The sequence below is a fragment of the Bos mutus genome, chromosome 12 (assembly GCF_027580195.1).
Source record: "Bos mutus isolate GX-2022 chromosome 12, NWIPB_WYAK_1.1, whole genome shotgun sequence".
In the NCBI taxonomy this organism is placed as follows: Eukaryota; Metazoa; Chordata; class Mammalia; order Artiodactyla; family Bovidae; genus Bos; species Bos mutus.
In genome coordinates, this window is record NC_091628.1 from 81657471 (window position 1) to 81682176 (window position 24706).

A 24706-nucleotide genomic window follows, 5' to 3' on the forward strand; every position below is an offset into this window, starting at 1 on the left:
TTTTCCCATTTAAAATGAGGGCTTTTCTGGTTCTAGAACTCTATCCCTCAGCACTCAGCATCTCTGCCTCATAAGAGAGCTGTCCCTTAGCTCATCAGATTCATTACCAACCCCACCAGGACCCATCAGGGTCTATCCTGCCTGCTCATGACCTCACGGTATTGCCAAAGGGTAATTTAGAACGTTTCAGCACATTCTTTTTCCCTCAAGAGTACTGCCTGGTGTTCTCTTGGTCCAGCTTTTTGCCTTAAGACTTGGGTTTTTAGAGATTTTTTTCTCATTTTCTTATGGGTGTCTGTACTCCAGAGCTGTTAGAAGAATTACATTCAGGAAAAGCTGGCCATTCTGTGTCTGCGGCCATAGCCTACTGATTTTCCCCAACAACTGCATTTCCAACACCTTTGATCTAGATGTCGAAAGAAAAACTACCCGCAGTGTATACATGCATTCCCGTAACCTCTACTGTTTTTGTGTTTTTCCTGCTCCAACTCAAACTCTTCGAAGTGGGCCGAGTACGTTCTGTTTGCGGCGTTGCTTCTGGTCGTCTGCGTAATATTTGCCATCATGGCTCGATTCTATACGTACATCAACCCAGCAGAGGTTGAAGCTCAGTTTGATAAGGATGACAAGGAAGATTACCTGGAAAAGAGTAACCCATACGCCAAGCTGGACTCCGTCTCCCAGACACAAATGTGAATGTCAGGAAGCCCGCGGAGCCGGGGCTGGGCCCAGGATGTGCCCAGGGGTCTGTCCCCTGGGGGCAGGACACTCTGTTGGGTGGCCTCTGATGGGGAAGACTTCAGAACTGTGGACCAAACCAAGTCAGCTGCTTTCTCAGCAGCCGGCAGTGAACCTGAAACTCCAAAAGAAGTCCTTTTGTTTGTTTTTAGAGAAGTCTTATTTAAAGCGTGCACGCACACACACTTTTATAACAGAGTCCATACTCTGCCTTAACTCCTTTTCCTAACACACAAATAAAGTTATTTTGGACTAACTTGAATTTCTGAAACGGTGGCAAATTTCCGTACTGTTTGTATTCGCACACTGTGGAAACAATGTTAAATGAGGCAAAAAGTGAATGGTTAGGCTTTTGAATGGTATGTATTCATAATAAGGGCCGGCTGGTATTAACTGATAACTCTACCTTCTGTTTTTAGTTCTGTTTTTCCATTCCCTACCTCTTTGTAAATTACGTATAACTCGAAAAACCACTCAGGTAAAGGCAAGTCATGATTTTTGGAGTTTCAACGGTATGAAATAAACTCTCATTCTCAAGAGTAAGTGTCTGTGTGTTGGGGGGCAGGGTAAAAAGTCCTTACTGTGCTTCCTGACTATACAAGCCGTGCCCGCTCATTAGATGCCCGCACATCAGAATTTCATCAAAGGTGACAAAAGCAGGAACAAAGCAAGGCCCACAGACAGGAAATTCCAGAAACAGGAGATGTCAAGGTTTACTTCTTTTGGCCCTGCTTTTCTCAGGGGTATCTCTAACCTACACTTCTCTTTTATTATTAGAATCTTCCTATGTTCATATCTCTGTACCATCTCAAAGGGTTTATCTCAATTCTCGTGAGCATTTTTCTGCTTGAATAAAAATCGTTCCAAAATACTGTAAATACTCCCTGCCCAGTCCATCCTATAAGTATTTATCATACAGCCATTCCCAGGTGTCAGAGCCAGACCGAGTCTGCCTTGACGCTCCCATAAAAAACAAGCAACAGTTTATTTCAGACGCATGCCCAGCTGTGAATGTGGGCACTGGTTCCTGGGTTTGGAGCTTGGATCTCTGAGACACCTCTGCACAAGCTGATCATCACACAGTGGAGAGGGAACGACGCAGAGACAGAGTCCACAGTGAGAAACAGGAACGCAATGAGCAAAGCTTGCTGAGGGATCTCTTCAGTCCTTCGGAGCAAGTCCCCATTCTCAACTGAGGAGGCTCTTTCTTCCATGGGTATGTCACCTTTCTCTCCGTTCACCGTGATCCACCAGCTTCTGTCTCCTGGAATGCAGTGGGTTCTCTTTCCCATCAAAGGCAAAAAAAAATCAGATCCTGAGACACTTAGTCCTGACCCACCCTCGCTCGTGCGCCCCTCCTGGCAAAGTCCTCTTCGTCTTTGGGATCCAGGCCACCTCTTCCAACAACTGTCCTGCCCCTCAGTTTTGTTACTGATTTAAGTCGCATTGGGCTTCCCTTGTGGCTCAGCTGGTAAAGAATCCGCCTGCAATGCGGGAGACCTGGGTTCCATCCCTGGGTCGGGAAGATCCCCTGGAGAAGGGAAAGGCTTCCCACTCCAGTATTCTGGCCTGGAGAATTCCGTGCAGAAGTCCATGGTGTCGCAAAGATTTGGACATGATGGAGCAACTTTCTCTTCACTTTGAGTCTCATGGACCCTGCTTGGGACCTCACCCAAGCTGGGTTCAAGTAGACAAATAGCAAAACTGAAGCTGAGATTGACTGAGCACAAACTTAATTCAGTAGCCAAAGAATGGAGAAATTGAGACTGAGTTCACAGATCAACTTCTTACCCTTCTGGCGAGAGAGATTTGATTTCAGAGTAAAGACAAAAGGAGGTGGACTGAGGCTGATGATGGGGAAACATATGCCATCTACCCCGGGGGGTGGGGCGGGGGCTGTTTCAAGGAAGTGGAGTGCCGCTCTGCTTATGCTTTTCTGGTCCTCGGTGTCCAGTCATGGCTGTTGGTATCATCTAATATGCTAATGATGCTAATGTAGTAAAATCAGTGTCTAATGAGACTCAGGGTCTGTCGGAGATCAGATTCTGCTGCCATCTTGGTCCCAGCTGGTTCCGTTTGTTTGTTTACAGCTTCCTTTCTTATCTCTAGACCCTTTAAGATTTTGCTCACGCCTGCTACAGGTATGGTTGGCAGGTTTTGAACAAGAACATGTTCATGTTGCCCTGACAGCAGTTTGGCTGTCTCTCTTCTGCACTTCCATCACTCACCCCTGATCTAATGATCAGGGCACTTTGATCATTAGAGGTGAGTTTTTAGACTTCCCTGGTGGCTCAGATGGTAAAGCATCTGCCTGCAATGTGGGAGACCCAGGTTTGATCCCTGAGTCAGGAAGATCCCTTGGAGAAGGAAATGGCAACCCACTCGTGTTCTTGCCTGGAGAATCCCATGGATGGAGGAGCCTGGTTGGCTATAGTCTAGGGTTGCAAAGAGTTGGACACAACTGAGTGACTTCACTTTCTTTCTTTCTTCTTTCAGAATAAACTTGCTTTAATCTTCCCATTTCTTCCAAACAGAATCAATACTGCTGGGAGCCACCATGGGTGTTTTGGACTTTGTTCACAAAACTTTTAACAGTGGCAGGTGTCACGGGGGAGGAGTGGCCGGGGGGATACTTGGGGCCAGATCCACGACCTCTGGTCTTCTGCCCTTTCCCTGGCCCCCATTTTTCTGTGCCTTACACCTTTCTCTAAGTTCCAGGCTGATCGGTGTTTAACCAAAATAATTCACTGACTTTAACGTTGGCTGTGTTCAAGTACGATCCTGTGTGGGTTGGGAGAATGTCTGAAATGGAAATGAATTCCTTGGAAATAGCAGGATTTCATTGCTTTTACCTAAAAGCCAGAATATTGGGGGTTTTTCTGTTTTGTTTTTGTTTTTTAATTTTTATATTGGAGTATAGTTGATTTACAATATTGTGTTAGTTTCAGGTGTACAGCAGAGTAATTAGGTTATTTATATACATGTCTATTCTTTTTCAGATTCTAATCCATGTAGGTTGTTATAGAGTATTGAGTAGAGTTGCCTGTGCATATTATACAACAGGTCCTTATTGATTATCTATTTTATATATACTAGTGTGCATATGTTAATCCCATACTCTCAACTTATCCCTCCCTCTCCCCTTTCCTGTTTGATAACCATAAGTTTGTTTTCTGGGTCTGTGAGTCTTTTTCTGTTTTGTAAATAAGATTATTTGTATCATTTTTTAGATTCCACATGTAAGTGATATCGTATATTTGTCTTTTTCTGTCTGACTTAACTTCACTTAGTATGATAATCTCCAGGTCCATTCATGTTGCTGAAAATGGCATTATTTTATCCCTTTTATGGCTGAATAATATCCCATTGTCCGTATGCACCACATCTTCTTTACCCATTGCTCTGTCGGTGGGCATTTAGGTTGCTTCCATGTCCTGGCGATTGTAAACAGTGCTGTAGTGGACATAATCTTTTCAAATTATGGTTTTCTCTGGATATATGCGCAGGAGCGGGATTCCTGGATCACACAACAGCTCTATGTTTAGTACCGTAGCGGGACCTCCATCCTGTTCTCCGTAGCAGCTGCACCAGTTTGCATTCCCACCACCAGTGTCGGAGGGGCCCCTTCTCACCACACCCTTTCTAGCATTTCCTGTCTATACACTTTTTGGTGGACAATATTTTTAAAAGTGGTTATAATGTCCACATGAGTCTTATCAGCCTATTCTTGTTTTGCTTCCACATGCCTCCATAATGTTTTTTTTTTTTTTTTTGGTGGTGGTTCTTTATTTCTTTCAGGGTACTAAGATATTTATTCTGTGGTTTATTTTAGAATTTTTAAAAAGTTACTTCATTAAATGTATGTTCCAGTTTGATTTCTATTAACCATTGTAGCCATGCATTCTGGACTTTTTTTTTTTTTTGCTTCATTTTTTTCTATGACAAATGATAGTGGTTAACATGTACTGGACCCTGAATGTGGGCAGACGGCCTGTGAAGCGCTTTACTGTGTCAAGTTTACAAGCATGTAGCCTTGGCAACAGCCCTAGAATATAGATTACTGTTATTATTCTGATTCCACAAAGGAGAGAAAACAGGAACTGAGAAACCAGGTAATCTGCCCAAGGTCACATCCACCATCTGGCTCCAGAGCCCAGGCCACCAACCACTACACAAACCTGCCTCTCAACTGCCAATGCTTACTGGACAGTATGGATTAAATGAATTTAATCCTTTGAACAATACTAAAGAATGTCTTAATACCCCCATTTTAAAGATAGGAAAACTGAGGCATAACCAGCTTAATTAACTTGCCCGCAGCCATATAGCCAGCATGAACCCAAGCCCTTCTGAGCAGGGACGAGTGCCTGCCTCCCCATCACCAGGCTGTCCAATCTCCTTTCACGTTGTCAAATGCAGATGTGTGATGGCAGGGCTGATGTACCAGGTCCAAGAGCGAAGAGGGGACCGGACTGAGGGACCTCAAGGAAACACGGTTCACCTGATACCCAGGTGGACACCCCAGGCCTGGCCTCGGTGAGCAAGAGGGGCATGTATAGGGAACTGGGAAATCCTGCTCTCAAAGGATTACACGGAAAAGGATTAAACACATTTGCCATCTTCAAGAGAGCCAGGCCCTCCTGTAAAGATCTTGTGACATTCTGGAAACACTGGGACCCCCTCCCCAGTCGCTCTGGGTTTTGCACGCCTCCAGCACCAGGGAGAGTCCATCACTGGCTCCTCCAGTGTCGTGGAGATCAGCTCTGAAGCTTGCCATGCCAGGCCCAGGGTCTCAGCTGCAGGGAAGCCAATTTGGGAGGTGGGGCATGGGGGTGAGCCACAGAGGAGGGGCCAGCAAGCCACAGCGAGGGCCGTGGGCCGTAGAGGAAGAGCAGGCTGTTTTGTTCTCTTTTTTTTAGTTGTGGCAAAATACTGGGTTGACCAATACATTCATACGAGGTTTTCTATAAGCTGTAAGATGGGGTGGGGGAGGGATGGGGCGAACCCAAATGAACTTTTTGGCCAACCCAATACATACAAAATAAAGCTCACCACTGAGCCATTTTGAAGTTACAGAGTCCGGGGGTGTTATGAGCATCCACGCGGCTATATAACCATCACCACCGACCCACTCCAGAACTTCTTTCGTCTTGCAAGACAAACTTATCCTCATTGAACACCAATTCCCCGCTACTCCGCCCCTCCTCCTGCAATTCTCCTTGCAGTCGCCTCCATCCTGTGATGTCGGAGGCCTGGCAGGCTTTCTGGAGAAGTCCTGCATGTCAGGAGCCTTAGCTCACCCCCGATCAAAGGCGATCAATAAGACTGGCCTGGGGCTCTGAGGGGTGTCAGCGAGGACACAGCCCGCCTCCAGCCCCTGCAGCCTTGTCCCCGCTTCCCAAATCCTGCTCACCTCTGACCATTCAGAGCTCCAGGGTTTTTATCTGATGGAACGTTTGGCATGTGTTAATGGAACTTGGAGGCTCCATTCTGTGTGTGCGTGCTAAGTCACTTCAGTCGTGTCCAACTCTTTGCAATCCCATGGGCTGTAGCCTGCCAGGCTCCTCTGTCCATGGGATTCTCCAGGCAAGAATACTGGAGTGGGTTGCCATGCCCTCCTCCAGAAGATCTTCCCAACCCAGGGATCGAACCCACGTCTCTTATGTCTCCTGCATTGGCAGGTGGGTACTTTACCACTAGCGCCACCTGGAAAGCCCCTGGATGCTCCATAGATGGGTTTAAAGGGAACAGGGGACAGATCTGTAAGGCTGCTGTCCTGGTGCCCTCGAGACAGCCTTGCACTGGCCGGGCTCTGTCTTATTGACCGCCTTTGATCAGAGGTGAGCTGAGGCCCCTGACACGCGGGACTTCTCCAGAAAGCCTGCCAGGCCTCTGACATCACATCCTTAGCCGAAGGCTGCTGTGAAGCCCTAAGAGCTTTCTACTCGTGCAGGAGTCAGAGGATGGGTCCAGACGGCGGGCCTTTGTGCCTGGGGACTGTCCTGTCCTCAGCGCTGAGTGAAGAAGTGCTTCCCTGGTCACTTTCCATCTCACGCGCAGCTCCTAAAATGGTCTATGCCCCCATCACCACAGGCAAGAGGAGGGAGGTGCAGCCAACTCACAGAACTCGCTCTGACAGGTTTCCCAGCTTTGCAATCACCAGCAAAAAGGTGCCGGGAGCCCTTCCCTAAAGGGCCCCTTTGGGCAGAGAGGACGGTCCCAGCTGCCCCCTGCTGTTTGGCAGATTTCTATCTCGGTGAGACTCACCCTCAGTAAGGTTAACCTGGAGTAAGACTAACCTTCAATCGGTCATCCATCTTAACTTGGGTCCTTGGTTTGGTTTTCAAACCTGCAAAGAATTCTTCATGCATCCCACTCAGCTGCTGACAGCACAGCCCACGTGTGTCCAGTAAGTGCTGACGACCTAGAGCAGGCGGCCCATCTGGGAGGGAACGAGGGAGCCCTTGCTTTGGAATTCATGCGCTTAGAAGTGAAAGCTCTCTGCCCCACCACCCCGCTGCCCCTCTTTCCCTCCCTCCTTCTCTCCAGCCCCCCAGCTTCCAGCATCCCCAAGCCAGAAAGAGAGGCCTCACCAGAAAGCCAACCCTGATGGCATCTTGACCTTGGACCTCCAGCCTCCAGAACTGTAAGGAAATGAATTCCTGTTGTCGAAGCCACTCAGCTTGCGGCATTTTAAGGCAGCCCAGGCTGACTAATAGGGGGGCCACTGTCCCTGTCTGTCAGGGACCGGGGGTGGGGGGTGTTCTGGGACATTCTTGGGCAAACTGGGACAGGCTGGTCAGCCTAATTTAGGAGACAATGCGTATAAAGTGTTCGGGCTTCCTACAGTGCATGGCAAGTAGTAAGCGCGCCATAAATACAATTATTATTTCATCCCTTCAACTAAGTCAGCACCTACACGGTACTCAATGCAGTTTAACATACTAGGCGCACAAAATAGATAAAGCCTGCTGTCGTGGAGGTGGCCAGCATTTACTGAGTCCCCAGACCAGATCGTCAAAGTCTAGCTGTGGTGGGTCGGTGCAGGGATGTGTCAGAATGGGACTACAAAGGTCGAGCCAGCCTGGGCTCTGGGGAGGTGGCCCTCAGACGCTTCTCTCCACTGTCCCCCAGCAGAAGCCACCAATCGAGGGCATCACTTTGGTTGCTTCCTGTTTCTAAAAAACAGAAGCCGGAGAAGCTGGGTAGCACTGGGGTCCTGGTTAAATGACCACAGGTGTTTTACCGAATGGCCCTGGGCAAGCCCAGCCCAGATTCTTCCTTTTGACTAAGCAGAAAAGAAAAAAGTGAATTGAAAGTAGCTCAGTCGTGTCCGACTCTTTGTGACTGTCTAGTCCGTGGGATTCTCTATGCCAGAATACTGGAGTGGGTAGTCTTTCCCTTCTCCAGGGGATCTTCCCAACCCAGGGATTGAACCCAGGTCTTCCACATTGCGGGTGGATTCTTCACCAGCTGAGCCACAAGGGAAGCCCAAGAACACTGGAGAGGGGAGCCAACAAAGGTCCATCTAGTCAAAGCTATGGTTTTTCCAGTAGTCATGTATGGATCTGAGAGTTGGACTGTAAAGAAATCTGAGTGCTGAAGAACTGACACTTTTGAACTGTGGTGTTGGAGAAGGCTTTTGAGAGTCCAAGCCTTGGACTGCAAGGAGATCCAACCAGTCCATCCTAACCGAGATCAGTCCTGAATATTCATTGGAAGGACTGATGCTGAAGCTGAAACTCCAATACTCCAATACTTTGGCCACCTGATATGAAGAGCTGACTCATTGGAAAAGACCCTGATGCTGGGAAAGATTGAGGGCAGGAGGAGAAGGGGACAACAGAGGATGAGATGGTTGGATGGCATCACCAACTCAATGGACATGAGTTTGGGTAAACTCTGGGAGTTGGTGATGGACAGGGAAGCCTGGGGTGCTGCAGTCCATGGGGTAGCAAAGAGCTGGACACGACTAAGCGACTGAACTGAAGCCTATCCCTTCTCCAGCGGATCTTCCCGACCCAGGAATCTAACCAAGGTCTCCTGCATTGCAGGCGGATTCTTTACCAGCTGAGTTATCAGGGAAGCCAGGCCATCACAAACTGCTCTCCTGAAAGTTCCCCAGTTTGTCCACAAGATGGCAGAAGAGAACATCCTTGGGAAAACTTGGGACAACGTGCCAGCAAAAGGCTTTTGTAAATGTTGGGAATACCTTATTAGGAATGTTTCATGAATGTGCATACGAAGGTCTCTTCATACACTATGTATTTTTTTTCTAAACAGTTCATTCTTGGGACTGGCATGAATAGACTGTTCTCTCTGGAACTCGGGTACAGATTCCAGCAGGGGTCGCTGTTCCCTGATTTGGCACCAGGCAGCATCTGGAAGCCACTGCTGCTGCTGCTGCTGCTAAGTCGCTTCAGTCGTGTCTGACTCTGTGCGACCCCATAGACAGCAGCCCACCAGGCTCCCCCATCCCTGGGATTCCCCAGGCAAGAACACTGGAGTGGGTTGCCATTTCCTTCTCCAATGCATGAAAGTGAAAAGTGAAAGGGAAGTCGCTCAGTCCTGTCCGACTCTTAGCAACCCCATGGACTGCAGCCCACCAGGCTCCTCCATCCATGGGATTTTCCAGGCAAGAGTACTGGAGTGGCGTGCCATCACCGCTGGCTTTGTGTAATTGGGGAAAAAACTCACATTTATCAAGCGTGGCAGTTTGCGTTATTTAACTTACACCCTCATCCACTCATTTATTTGTACGGTACATACTTATTAAGCTTCTCCCATTTTCCAGACGCTGATACAGGCCAGATAAACTAATAAATGTAGTGTCAGGTGTTGATAAGCGCTATGAAGCAAAAAATAAACTGAGTGAGGGGTGAAGCCTGATATTTAGGAGTAGCCCAGGAGGGCCTCTCTGAAATGGTCTCTGAGCAGAGACCTGCATGGAGTAAGGGAAAGAACATTCTGGGGGATCCTGACAAGAGCAGGTGCTTGAGATGGGAATAGGGTTCATGGGTCTAAAACCAGCCAAGAGGCACCCACGTCCAGAGTGTGGTGAGCAGGGGACGAGGGCAGGGTGACCAGACTGGTCGTGTAGGGCCTTTGGGGGCCGTGATAAGACCTGGGGTTCTTTCCTGTGTGTATCGGGAAGCTGTCAGTGGTTCTCAACCTGGGCTGCTCCTGAGCATCATCTGAGGAGCCCCAGTGCCTGTGCCTCCCTAGACCCAGATTCAGCATTTTGGGGTTGTAGCCTGAGCATCTGGGTTTTTTCTAAACACAACAGGGAGTATCAATAACAGAGGCTGGCACACAGCTTCCGCTGTCATGCATGAGCACAATAGAGGCCGCCGGGCACGGTGGGCCCTGTGCTTCTGTGTGCCTTTCAGGAGCAGCTTCAGAGCCCATGAGCGTATGGAGGCGGGGTGTGGGCCACTGAAGACAACACTCAAAACTACGAACTGTAAGCTGGAACTCCTGTCTCCCATCAACACTACTGAATCTTTCCTGGGGAAAATACAACTTCTAAAGCACCGTGAGTCACTCGAAGGTGTGTGATGACCAGTGCAGAAAGCCGGATGGTACAGCTGAGACATGGGCATGTGTCCATTTCTGTAAACACGTCAGGTGTGTTTAGATGTAAACTCTCCAAGGCGCGGTTCCAATTTCCTCGGTGCTGTTGTTAGAACAGATTACCAGGTCGGTATGTTATTTAGTAGTGATTAAGTGCATGTGAAGCCTTTTGACTGGTCTTTGAAATTTCTCTCTGAACGCAATTAAAAAAAATTTCAAAGAATGGTGGACCCTAAACAATGTGGTTTTAGCCGCAGAGCTAGGAAACAGCACTGCAAGAGCCCTTCTTTGTTCTTCTTCAGTAAACAGTGGTGCGAGGCTTTCAGATTACCATTCCCTTAGTCAGTAGCTCAGCAAGACTGTGTGCAGAGGGGCCGGCCACCTGCTACCCCAAGTTTATTTTGACAAGATAGAGGTGAGGCACCCAGAAAGCCTTCTCACCAGAGATTTGGCTGCGTGAAATCTGCCCTCACCCACCTGAATCAAAATGATTGCCCAAACACAATCCATCTTGAATACTCTGTACTAATGTAGTATATTTTTTTAATTAGCTTTTTAAATCAAATCAGTACATGCAGTCTAAAAAGGCAAAGATCTCTACAAGACTTGTTTTACAAAATCGCGATCCACCATTTTCCTTCCCCCAGCCAATTTCCACTCCCTAGAGGCACCACTTTGAACTGTTTCAAACAGTCTGAGGGTTTATCTCCAAATAGCATGCTTACATAACTACTTGTTGGTTTCTCAGTTTTCAACTGTATATATTAGCTTCCTACTGTAGACCAAAGGAATTTAGCTCTTCTTCACAGACCCTGATACTGGGAAGGATTGAGGGCAGGAGGAGAAGGGAGCAACAGAGGATGAGATGGTTGGATGGCATCACCAACTCAATGGATATGAGTTTGGGCAAACTCCAGGAGCTGGTAAAGGACAGGGAAGCCTGGTGTGCTGCAGTCAATGGGGTTGAATAGGATCAGACACGACTGAGTGACTGAACAACAGCAACACACATACCTTGCCATTTGCCCCAGCTGCAAATGCACACTGGTGTCCACCCAGTACAGCTTTATAGTAATTTTAGTTAGATTAATAGTTAGTTAGATTTATTTATTATTGTATTAGATTTATTTACTTAGATTATTATATTAGATTTATTTAGTTAGATTAATATTAATATTCCAGGACTTCCCTGGTGGCTCAGATGGTAAAGTGTCTGCCTACAATGCGGGAGACCTGGGTTCAATCCCTGGGTTGGGAAGACTCTCTAGAGAAGGAAATGGCAACCCACTCGAGTACTCTTGCCTGGAAAATCCCATGGACGGAGGAGCATGGTAGCTTACAGTCCGCGGGGCTGCAAAGAGCTGGACACTTTCTTTCTTTCTTTCAATGTTCCCCGTCACATTATTATGTCATGGAAATGCTGCTTTCACATAAGCTACCTAGTGTACTGAAACCAGTTTTTACTTCTCTGCACAATACCATAGTTCGGTTTCCCTGGAGTTAATTATTCTTTTAAAAATTTGCTTTCTTTTCTATATATTTTTACTAATTCAACCTCCAAATCTTCCTTGGTTTAGTAAATCGCTTCTCAAAATGGTCAGATACACTAAATGTTCTATCAACTTCATCATCTTAAAGAGGTTTCTTCTGGAAGCTTCTGAAGAACTCCAATTTGGAAGACAGAGCCTTTTAAAAGTATCCTGGGGTCCTCTTTGCCTCTCTGCTTTGTCACCTCTTATATTGTGTATCCCATGTCTTTTTTTGTTGTCTTGTTTTCTTGATTTATTGCTTTTTTTTTTTTTTTTGGTGGGGAACTTTTCTGTATAGCTTGCTGAGAAATGAGACACGGGAGGGAGATTTTTTTCCCTAAGGTCTTGAGTGAAAACATTTTTATTCTACTCTCCCATTTGATTGACACTGGGCTGGCTGTAGAATTCCAGCTGAAAGCCATTTTCCCTGGGAACTTTGAAAACATTCCTCCATTTGAGCTTTCAGTGTTGCTATTGCAAAGCCCAAGCCATTCTGGTTATTGATCATTTGTATGAAAACATGTTTCTCTTTAGAAGGTTGTAGAATCATCTCTTGCATTCTAGTAATTTGAAATTTCATGGTGATATATATTGCTGCGGCGTCCATTTATAGCCATTATGCTGGCCGCTCAGTGGGCCCTTTTCACATGGAAACTCCTGTCCTTGGGTTCTGGAATTTTCATTCTCTCCCTTCCATATCCCCTGCTTCCTCTGTGTCTGCATGTGTGCTCAGTCATGTCCAACTCTCTGTGACCCCATTAACTGTAGCCCACCAGGCTCCTCTGAGCATGGAATTTTCCAGGCAAGAATACTGGAGTGGGTTGCCGTTTCCTTCTCCAGGGATCTTCCCAACCCAGGAATTGAACCCACATTGCTTCCTCTACAACTCCCATTATTTAGATGCTGTTCCTTCTTGACCAGGCTCTAATTTTCTTATCATGTCTTTCTTATCCTTTCTCTCCTCTCCCTCCTACTTTTTTTATTGTTTTACTTTTGAAAAATCCTCAGTTTATTTCCCAAATTCCATATTTATTTTTTCTTAATTCCTACCAGCTTTGATTCAGAGTCTTTTTAATTATCTAAAGTATTTTTGATGGTCTCCAGCATGTCTTTCTGATGACCGCGTCTTCTCTCCTAACTTTTAGACTATGCCCATGGGTATTTTGAAGAGTTCTTCCCCTATCTAGTCTCTGGCCCCTCCGTGTTGCTTTTCCTCAAATGTCCTGTGATTCTTGGTCATCAGTTCATGTTTAAGCGAAGGGATCTGAAGAGCTGCTTGGAAGTTCTGTGTGCATGGTTTTCATGCTAGGGAAATCTGCATGAGCCATTTTATTGCAGAACCCAGAAGTTGGCGTTTTTAGATATTTTTTGATTCAGACTAGAGTGTGACTGTCCTGAGCTCTGAGTCAGGTGGCAGGAGAGGAGGAGCTTAGCATTCAGTGTGTAAACCTTCATTTACATCCTGCGCGTGCCAGCTGTCCCCAAGCCCTTGACCCTGGATTTTACCCTTTCCAGAGACTAAGCCACCAGGGACGTGCTGGGGAGGAGATATACCAGCTGTGTAGGAATGGATGGTGCTGTGCTGTGCTTAGTCGCTCAGTCGTGTCTGACTCTTTTGCAACCCCAGGGACTGTAGCCCACTAGGTTCTCTGTCCAAGGGATTCTCCAGGCAAGAACACTGAAGTGGGTCACCATGGTCTCCTCCAGGGGCTCTTCCCAACTCAGGGATCAAACCCAGGTATCCCACATTGCAGGCAGATTCTTTACTGTCTGAGCCTCCAGGGAAACCCAGGAATGGATGGTGGGGGGAGCTTAATCGTCTGATTCCACGTGCTGCCCCACCTTCATGTATGTTCCCCGAGGTGTTGGTGCTGCTGATTCCTGAGATGGGTGTGCATGTGTGCATGGGTGTGTGCGATTTGAGTTATTGTATAGCTTCCTTATTATAAAATTTTGAAGCCAGCTCCTGAATGGGCTAAGTTACTCACCACTCATCTATCTGATTTTCAGCTTCTAAACTTGTCAATATTAACTTCTCTCCAACTCTTTGAATTGATACATTAAAAAAAAAACAATTATTTTTTCACCATCCTCACTGTCATTTAGTGAGTTGATGGAGTAGATGTAAATATTTGTATTCAGTCCTCATGTCTATCCAGAAGTCCACTGTCTCCGGGACCCAGCTCTATAATTGCCGCCTTTCTTCTGATTGAACAGACTTGCTGTCTCTACTCTTTCCAACACCTTATTCCAGACGCCTGGAAAAGCTGCCTTCTCCCCGGGTCTAGTTTGGTGACCTGTTCTTCCCAAGCCCTGCAGAGGTTAGCTCACCCCATACTCTCCTGCCTTTGGACTTCAAGCCATAAGCCAGTTTGTGGCACCCATTCAGGACAGACCTGGTGAGGCTGAAAGTCCTGGGATCCAGGGAGAGTAGAAGTTATTTATCCCCATAGATATCCTGACACTGAGAACCAGGCGGCCTCAAATCCTGATCTGGCCACCTCACATCCAGAGAACTTGTTTTCTGATTTGTCTTTCATTTCCCCCTATCTGCTTAGACTTAGAAAAAAGGAAAAACACTCATCATGTACTTGTCTTTGACTGCAAGTAAGAGAAGCCCCAAGCCACACTGATGGAGGTAACGTGGACATTTTTTTTGGCTACGTGCTTGAAAGTCCAAAGATGAGACAGGCTTCCGGGCTGGCTGAGCCAGCTGCTCTGTGATGTCGTCAGTGGCTCCGTTCTTTCAGTCTCTATTTCCTTTCAGTTCTTCCTCTACCCACATCATTCTCATTTCATTTGGAAACCGATTCCCCTCAGGGTTATAAGGGCTATGCTGGTAGCAGTAGTCCTTCAGCCATGGTCAATTTCAGTGCAGACATGACAGAGAAGAGACTTTCAACTCAAAGTCCTTCCCTTCATGTGTATAGCATGGCGACTGACGACTGCACTCATCACTGTTAGCAGAGAAAGTGCACAGCCGGCTCGGGTCCGGGCAGTGGGGAGGTTCCTTAGGAGACCGGGGCAGGGCAAAGGAAGTGAATGCCTGAAACTAGGGTGGCGGTCATAGGGCCAGGTGAGAAAGAAGAGTTCTCAGGGGGGCTTCATTTGAGGTGATTGTAAAATCAATCGGGGGAGCGTCTTAAAGGTGGGGAGGAAGTACCAGCGGAGGAGACTTGGGGGCAGGAGAATCTGGAGGGAGAGAGAGACGCCTGGGGGCCTGACATCGCTCAGGCCCTGGTGTGGGTTGAATTGAGTCCCCAGAAGGAGAGGATGCCATTTCCTGGGAACGTGACCTGATTTGGACATGGTCTTTGCAGATGTCATCAAGTGAAGGGGAGGTCGTCCTAGAGTAGGATGGGCCCTTTGTCCAATATGACTGGTGTCTTTTTTTTTTTCTTAATATTTATCTATCTATTTGGCCGCAGAGGGTCTTAGTTGTGGCACACAGCATCTTTAGTTGCAGTGTGAGACCGCTTAGCTCCAGCACGTGGGATCTAGTTCCCTGAGCAGGGATCTAACTCAGGCTCCCTGTCTTGGGAGCAGAGTCTCAGCCGCTGGACCACCAGGGAAGTCCCACCTGGCGTCTTTCTAGGAAGAGACGGGATGCAGAGGTACAGCGTCATGAGGAAGGCAGAGACTGGAGTGAGGCGGCTACAAGCCCAGGATGCCTGACCGGCAGCACCGGAAGTTAAGGGAAATGTCTAGAACAGAGTCTCTGCTAGAGCCTTCCGAGAAGGCCTGGCCCTGCCAACGGCTGGCACTTGGCTATTGGACTCCTGGACTCGAGAGCTTTGAGAGAATAAAGTTCTGCTCTTCTAAGCCACCCAGTTGGTGGTTTTTTTATGATGGTTACAGCGTAACCGTAATTTGTTACGGCAGTTCTAAGAAACTCACACCCACCCCAGCAGACAACAGATGGCAAAGGTGGGGAAGTGAGACTAGTCTGTAGGAACCAGAAGCAGAAAAGCGTGTGGGTGAGGCTGGGGGGAGATGCACATCGATCAAGCACCTGGCTGTGGTGGAGACCTTACCAGTGTGAGACTGAAGGAGAGAGCAGGTCCTGGAACCCGGAGCCGCCACCAGGGAGGAGAGATGCCCTGACCTACCTCTCCACCTCCCAGCCTCCCACTGGCTGAACCCAACCAGAAGCCCGAGCAAGGCAGCCCAGTGGGCAGTTCTCCTAGACAGCCTCCTGGGGCACAGAGCAGACTAGGGGTGGGGTGGGGTGGGCAGAGAATGGACCCGAAGAGGCCCATAGAAAATATTCCTCAGAAAAAATAGAGAATGTGGTTTTAGCTAGAACCTTCTGGTGGGCTTCCCCAATGGCTCCGTGGGTAAAGAATCTGCTTGCAATGCAAGAGACTCGGGAGACATGGGTTTGATCCCTGGATCGAGAAGATCCCCTGGAGAAGGAAATGGCAACCCACTCCAGTATTCTTGGTAAAGAATCTGCTTTCAGTGCAAGAGACTCAGGAGATGTGAGTTCGATCCCTGGTCAGGAAGATCCCCTGGAGGAGGGCATGGCAACCCACTCCAGTATTCTTGCCTGGAGAATCCCATGGACAGAGGAGCCTGGCGGGCTACAGTCCATGGGGTTGCAAAGAACATTCTGAGAGAAACCATAAATAGGCTGGTTGTCTAACCAGCTGATGTGAACTAGCTTCTTGGTTCCTAGCTGGAATGGGTCTTGGGGACAGGGGCATGGTGTGGGGCTGGGAGGCCACACCTCCCATCCCAGTGGCTGCTCCAGAACCCCTCATGGGTCTTGCCTGACTTCTGTTCCAGCCTCTGCAAAAGGTTACCATGCCTAGGAACCTATTCCCAACAACTTGGCACTCCCTTCACATTTCAGATTTAGGCTTGAAACAACAAAAGGCTATCATGTTACTCTGGAATCACTCAGACCCTTTATTATGGCATAAAAGGCAGAGTGTTTAATAGGCAAATAAAATAATGAGAATTGAAAACTATACCTTGGAATAAAGCAAATAACCAAATTCCAGTTAAAAACACTGAAGACTGCTGTGCCCTCCGTTGTTGTGGGATTTTTTTGGTTTGTTTTTATTTCAAACTTGAGCTTTTTTACAAAGTTTTGCATTGTTTGTCATATTTTGCATTAATTTGTCATTACAAGACGATAAAGTTATTTGGGTTCTACACATGTCCAGAAAATGAAAAGCAAATGAGAAATTTTTTCTACTTAATTCTGAATTGCCTCAGTGGCCTGTTTTTACAGAGTATTTTATATAACAGCTCCAGTCAACATTAATCTGTGAAGCAAACTTTTCAAGGGCAGAGAACTCAGAATTGTAATAGTTCTGATATAGAACAAAGCCATCCATTACTATCCCTTCTGCATAAGTCTTTCATCCTCATTAAATTGTAAAAATGATGAAGTGGTGGCCTCCATGAGAAATGTAAAGTGTTTTTTAATGAAAAGATACATTTGAGAGAGAGGATTTTATTTATAGACGGTCATAACCATATTCATCAAGTTAATGTAGCCATGTTGGATAGGTGTCCAATAAATCATTCCTGTTTTGTAAAGGCTATCCTGAGCTTCCTCACCAACAGATCTGCACATATTAAAATGGCTAGAGCTGGGATTTGGGGGGCCAGATCACTATTACAAAAAAGAAATAATTGTAATAGCAATTGCCACCATTTATTGAGCTCTTACCGTGCCTGATCCACACACATGAATTCATTGGCTCGTCACGACAGCCCTGTAGGGTCTGCTCATTTTACAGATGGGACCCAGACCCTGTCCAATGACAGGCCATGTTTCGGCCACGATGGTTTTCATCCTGCTATTGAGATAGGGTTTTCTCCCTTTTTGTGCAAAACAAAATTCAAGATATGATTTTTAAGATCTATGGTTCAAGTGCAAACTGATAAGAACCTGGATTACAAGACTGACCATGAGAATACAAAAAAAAAAAAAAATCTTCAAAAGTGAAGTCAGAGATTCACCCTAAATGACTTTGTGAAATTGTTGTTTAAATCACTAAGTCATGTTTGACTCTTTGTGACCGTGTGGACTATAGCCCACCAAGCTTCTCTGTCCGTGGGATTCTCCAGGCAAGAATACTGGAGTGGGTAGCCATTTGCTTCTCCAGGGGATCTTCCTGGCCCAAGAATCGAACCCGCATCTCCTGCACTGGCAGGGAGGTTCTTCACTACTCAGCCACCAGAGAAACTTGTGAAATTAACACTCATGTAAAAATACAAGTTTTAATGAAATTAATACTCGTATAAAAATACAAGTTCTTGTTTGACTAATTAACTTTGGGAACTAGATGAACTACTTCTGAAGTTGACATGAACGCATAAACATACAAGGATACCAGAAAATCCTAAACAAGAAGACCACCGAGGAAAGACTCCCTACAGGACAATGTCAAGAACTGGGAAGAGTGGGAGATTTTACCCTTCTTAAGAGCCAACAAGCTACCCCACCACAGTTTCATGGTGCTGGTAGAAGACATGAGACCCCTCGGTAAATCTGAAGTGTCAGCATTGGCAACATTTTGCTGTGTGGCTTCCCCAAGCCTCAATTCCCAGAGTGACTTGAATTGGCCAGGTGGGTTGCGTGAATGGAAAGAGACCCTGCGCTCAGGAAGCCCTCATCTTTCATGATGGGCAGGACCACGCGTACCTGTTGCTTCCAGGAGACACTGCCTCTGTCTCCCAAGGCTGTCTGCTATACACATATCCTTGAAAGACAGCCCAGAACAAAGGCGTCTTCAGCTCGAAAGATGTGTCAAAATGCAAGAGACCCAAAGGTGACCGTCTTCTGGCAGATAACACATTATGCAACTCTATAATTAAAACAGGAAATGTGGATCATGAAAAGACAAACCAATGGAATGGGACATAAAGATCAAAACAGACCCAAATAGGGCTCCCCTGGTGGTCCAAGTGGTTAAGAATCCTTGCAATGCAGGGGACACCGGTTCGATGCCTGGTCCGGGAAGATCCCATATGCTGCAGGGCAACTAAGCCCTGGAGCCACAACTGCTGAGACCACATGAAGCAACTAATGAGGCCCGAGGGCCTAGACCCGGTGCTCCACAGCTAGAGAAGCCAGTGCAGCGAGGAGCACTGCAACTAGAGGATAGCCCTGGCTCTCTGCAACTGGAGAAAAGCCCTCGTGCGGCAGTGAAGACCCAGTGCAGCCAATAAATAAATAAATAAGTATATTAAAAACAGACCCAGATTTATGGGAATTTAGAATTTGATAAAGGTGTCGTATCAGATCATTGGAGAAAAACATGGCTTTTCAACAAATGGTGTTAGGAAAATAGAGGAATTATCTGGGGGGAAATTAAGCTGGCTCCATATGTCACAATATACTCCGAATAAGTTCCAAAAGAAGAAGATATTTAATCATTTTAAAAATGAAACTGTGGAATCGTGTATAGAAAAGTAACCATTTATATATATAATATATATACTACCTCTGAGAAACTTGGCTTTATCTGAAACTTTCTACTCTTTTACTGCTCTGTGTGACCCCCATAGACGGCAGCCCACCAGGCTCCCTTGTCCCTGGGATTCTCCAGGCAAGAACACTGGAGTGGGTTGCCATTTCCTTCTCCAGTACATGAAAGTGGAAAGTGAAAGTGAAGTCGCTCAGTTGTGTCCAACTCTTAGCGACCCCATGGACTGCAGCCCTTCAGGCTCCTCCATCCATGGGAGTTTCCAGGCAAGAGTACTGGAGTGGGGTGCCATTGCCTTCTCCCTTTTAAAGGCTAGTAAATATAGCAGGAATGATAGAGTCACCTTGCTCTGTGATAGAGACACCTTGCTGTTTTGAACCATCATCATATTGATTGATGAAAGCTAAAATTATCGACGGTGCTAAAACCACTGAATGAAAGTTTGGAGAATTTGATGACTAGTTCTATACGTCAGCTTGGCTGAGCCAGATATTTGGTGCAACACCAGTCTAAATGCCATTGTGTAGGTATTTTTAAAGATGAATTAACATTTAAATCAGTAGACTTTGAGCAAAACAGATTATCTTTCATAATGTGGGTGGGCTTCATCCAACAGGTAGAAGGTGGTTGGAGAAAAAGACCTAGGTTCCCAGAGGAAGTAAGATTTCTGCCTCCGGGCTACCAGCCTACCCTGCAGAGTGTGGACTCGACAGCCCCTACAACTGAGCAGTTCCTTAAAAGCAGTTTCTCTCTCTGTACGTGTGCTCAGGCACAGACGCTCAGATGCACATCCTGCTGGTTTAGTTTCTCTGGAAAACCCTGACTCATACAATGGCATTGTATTAGTTAAATTCCCACAATTTAAAAATGCTATTAATTACAAAGGAAAAAAAGGAAACTTGGCAGTTTTGGCTTTGGTGGAGGGTTTTGGCCACACTGTGTGGCATGTGGGATCTTAGTTCTCCGGCCAGGGATCGAACCTGTGCCCCCATGCATTGGAATGGGGAGTCTTAACCACTGGACTGCTGGAAAAGTTCTCGGATGGCAGTTCTTTGATCACCAATAATGAGAAGAACCAGCATCACAGCCCCCCTGAGGTGATGCTCTGAGAAGGATCCAAGAGCCCTGATGTAGATATCCTGCCAAAAATGAATGACCCGATTCTAATCAGGAGGGAAGCTGATTGTAATCACGAGGAAACAATCAGAGATAAAATGGAGCCAACTTCTACAAAGCAAATGGCCTGTCCTCTTGAAAAATGCCAGTGGCATTGAAGAAAAGGGCCGAGGAACTGGTCCCAATTAAAGGAAAGTAGGGAGGTGTGACAACTAAATAAACACGAAGCATGATCCTGTACGAGATCCTGGATCAGGAAAAAAGGACATTACTGGACGGTTGGTTAGATAATAAGATGCATTGTTAAAATATCTCCTGACTGACTAGCTGTACTATAATTAGGTAAGAGAACGTCTTTGTTCTTACAAGAGAAGGGGAGGGAGAGAAAGCAGGAAAGCAAAAGTGAAAATGTGTAAAAATGACTAATTGGTTAATTCAGGTAAAGGATATATGAAGTTCATTATATTATTCTTGTATCTTTTCTGATGTCTGAGATATTTTTTCTGGGATAAAAAATTTAAATTTAACGAAGAATACATAAGCATTGTAAACGTTTTAGTCAAATGTTAATAAGCCTGCTTTGAAAAGACAGGATTTCCAATTCATTTAATTACATGGCCAAAAAAAAAAAAAATCTTGAGCCTTCCTGCCGCTATTCTAGCCACCTAATCAAGATGAAGTAAGATGCTGCCGCAGGAGGCTTTCTACTTGCCCTCCCCTAGTTATCTGGTACGAGTTCCCATGGGGGCCCCCCTCCCCATAACTGATACAATGGGTATCATCTCAAAGCCAGGTATTATGAGGCTTGGTACAAGAGCTGTTTTTTAAAATGCCTGTACCTATGATATGTTTTTCTTCCTTTCCTTGTTTATTTTTAAAGATTTTTTAAATTCCAGCTTATTTTGACGTAAAGCTCTGATCCAGTCCCCGTTTCCATCCTTAATATGGCAGCTTTCCCATCACTATGGGGTTTCAGCTCAGGCGAAATCAGGAGCAGAAACAGCCCATCCTAGAAACCTGGGACTCAGCCGAGGTAGGGGTGTGCAGTGAAAGAAAGTTCTTGTTGGAGAAACCGACCCCAGCCAGAAGGGGCACAGGTCCAAGCTCAGGGTTTCAAGGTTGGCTTTGGAGACCCTCAAGACTTAGGAGACAAGGAGACAAGGCAAGGTCCCAGCCCTGGAGGATCTCTGGACAAAAGAACTCAGAGCAGAAGTGAGGACAAGATGAGGGTCTGGGTGCTAAACTGCTTATCCGAATAGGGCTGTGCTGTGCTCAGTCACGTCCCACTCTGCAGGCCCACAAACTGCAATCCCCTGGGTTCCTCTGTTCGTGGGATTCTCCAGGCAAGAATACTGGAGTGGGTTGTCATTTCCTCCTCCAGGGTATCTTCCCCACCCAGGAATCAAACCCGTGTCTCTTACATTCTCTGCATTGGCAGGGGGATTCCTTACCACTAGCACCACCTGGACAGCCATGGTCTCAAAGCAGAAGTGCCTGGGGCATGGGTGTCCGGTGAGCTGCAAGACCAACTTTGTCAGAGCTCTTGAGCTCACACTTCCTTCAGCTCTTTTGGTTACCCTTTGATATTTGCCTCATCGTCCCTTCCTCACCCCTCCCAACTTCCCCATGGCCAGCCATTCAGAACTGTGAAGACTCAGTCTGACAGACTCAGAGTCCTCAGTGACTACAGATGCATGGAATATTCATTTTCACTGAACGGGTGTGACTGGGTGTTAAAATTGATACCTGGTTAATGCTGAAGCAGGATATCAAAGACCAAGTTCATGGGTTACAAAAAAAATCTGACATATCCTCAAAAACAATTTGATTATATTATAAGGTTATATTAAAAAATTTAGAAGTTAATTTTTTGAATTTGACATTTCACTGTTGAAACAATTTATCTTGTGGTCACAAAACTACATTTTCCTGATATTAAGTCACCCACTTTCAACGGAACTTGGTGGGGGGAGCAAGATTTCTTTGGCTGAGTTTTGCAGGTTCTGTGTGCTCAGTCGATTTAGTCACATCCGACTCTTTGTGACCCTGTGAACCATAGCCCGCCAGGCTTCTCTGTCCATGGGATTCTCCAGGCAAGAATACTGGAGTGGGTTGCCATGCCCTCCTCCAGTGGATCTTTCCCACCCAGGAATTGAACCCGCATTTCTTACATCTCCCGCATTGGCAGGCAGGTTCTTTACCACTAGCACCGCCTTTGCAGGACAAGGTACTGATGCTGATAATGCTGTCACCAAGTATTAAGCTTCCTTTCTTCTCCAGTGGCAAGTGACAGAGGTAAAGATTTATTTATTCTTTTAACACCTGAACCTAGAGATTGATCCGTGGAAATGATGCAAGTTCACTGAAGCAGTCCTGCAGACTGAGACCTTCTCAGTGCTCTGAGAAGGATACTTTATTACACAGTGATGGGTTATTGAACCAAACCTGGATCTGCTTGCCCTCGAGCAGTCAAGCCAATCTACTGACACAGTGTTGGTGAAGGAAAGTGCAGCATTGTTTGCAGGGCACCAAGCAAGGAGTCCAAGGCAGCTTGTGATCAACCCCCCCAAACTCCCCCCAAGAGGTTCAGGCAAGCCTTTTCACAGGGAAGGTGAGGAAGGGGAGTTCCAGTTCATGTACTGTTCTCTGATTGGTTGATGGTGAGGTCATAGGGCGGGGTCACAGGGGTTATCATGATCAATCCTTAGGAGCCAGTAGGTCTGGGGGCTTCATGCTCCTGGTCATCAAGTAGTTAACGTCTTCCATATTAGCACCTGCAAAACAACTCAGAAAATGTGCATCACATCCTGTTATTACCTAGATAGTTCAGAGAGGGGCAGGGGATATGCGGAAGGGGTCTTCCCAGGAAGGCCCCATGGAGTCCTGCTCCACTACAGATGCCTACTCGTATTCGGGAGTAAGTATTCAGGGATAACGATAAATGTGAACAGCATTCCTTGTATCACCTGCATCACCTGGCCGACTAGAGTTAATGGGAATCTAGGCACCTGAGGTCGGGGAGCCTGAAAAGACGAAGAAGGTGCCCCTGACTGCACAGCTGATCACAGATTTGCGCCAAGAGCCAGGGCTAAGCCACCCTCGCAGGCTTCTCTGCTATTGGGTATATTACAAGAAAGCTTTTCTGGTCTCTCTACTGAACCTTCTTCAGGACAGTGAGGTGTAGCAGGATTAGACCACATGCCAGGTGACTCCTGCTGTGCTCAGCCGGACTAAGGTCCGACTCTGTGACCTTGTGGACTGCAGCCCACCAGGCTCCTCTGTCCATGGCATTCTCCAGGCAAGAATACTGGAGTGGGTTGCCATTTCCTTCTCCAGGGGATCTTCCTGACCGAGGGATCAAACCCACGCCTCTGTGTCTCCTGCATTGGCAGGTGGATTCTTTACCACTAGCGCTACTTTGGAAGGCCCAGGTGACTCCTGGGGCCCCACTCAAGCCTCTCTGGGGGCTGGATGGCTCTGACCCCCCCACCCCACCCCCCACACACACAGCTCCAAATATCTGTTCTCTCTAGGAACACACAGAGGCAGCATCTGTCCTATATCCACACCATCTGAGCAATACCCTTCACAAAGCTGACCATCACCCCATTTTTGTAGAAAGAATGAATGAGTGCAGGAATGACTGGATGTCCAGTCAATGGCAGCAGGTGGCCACATTTTATTGAAGGTCAGACCAGCAATCACCTGCCTAAGGACATCGGGCCAGGACCAATCTGAAGACGGAGAGTTTGACCTTATGATTTACTGGAGATCTTTTCTTGAGCTCTGATTGCTTTGCTAGAAACCCACCTGGGGGCTCCTGGGGGAGGTTTTAGGAAAGCAGGAGGCTGGAGGGAGGCGGGCTCCGGGGGGGGTTGGCATTTCCGGAGGGGTGGTAGGTTGCGAAGAGACTCCTAGTAGGGAAGGGGAGAAAACCTGTGTGCTTCAGGCTCCCGCCCCCCTCTCCCTCCCCTCCCCCTCTCCCTCCCCTCCCCCTTCCCCCCACCCACCCCACCCCACCCCACCCCACCGTGTTCCGGCAGCTCGCGTTCTCCTTTGCTTCCCGCTGCAGCCCCAGCGGCAGTCCTTCCAGCAGAGCGTCTTAAATTGCTGTTGAATGGCTCTGACTCATCACCTGACGCTCGTTTTTTTTTTTTTCCCTCTCGTTTTCCATTATAGAAACCTTAGCTTGTGAGTCAGGATCAGAGAGAAAAGCGTGAGCCTGGCCGAGGGTGGGGGTGGGGAGGGCGTAAAGGCTGCGTGGGGGCAAGGAACGGAGACAGAAGCCCCCCCCCAGTGAATCCC

General features: G+C 47.0%; 1 protein-coding gene and 1 long non-coding RNA gene across 2 annotated transcripts in view; one reads left to right on the top strand and one right to left on the bottom strand.

The window, feature by feature from the left end:
- The window catches only part of SLC15A1 (solute carrier family 15 member 1), a 48086-nt gene extending 46843 nt beyond the window's left edge, over positions 1-1243 (top strand). The window contains exon 23 of the mRNA XM_005896728.2: positions 505-1243. Coding sequence (XP_005896790.1) covers positions 505-696 — 192 coding nt within the window. The 3' untranslated portion in view covers positions 697-1243. The remainder of the gene's footprint in view (positions 1-504) is intronic.
- A 20821-nt stretch (positions 1244-22064) lies between these two features.
- On the bottom strand, positions 22065-24505 carry LOC138990274 (uncharacterized). The gene is made up of 3 exons (XR_011466395.1): positions 24432-24505; positions 24212-24315; positions 22065-23175 (listed from the first exon to the last, which is right to left on the bottom strand). It is a non-coding gene; the product is annotated as an uncharacterized lncRNA (long non-coding RNA).
- Between the last annotated feature and the right edge of the window lie 201 nt (positions 24506-24706).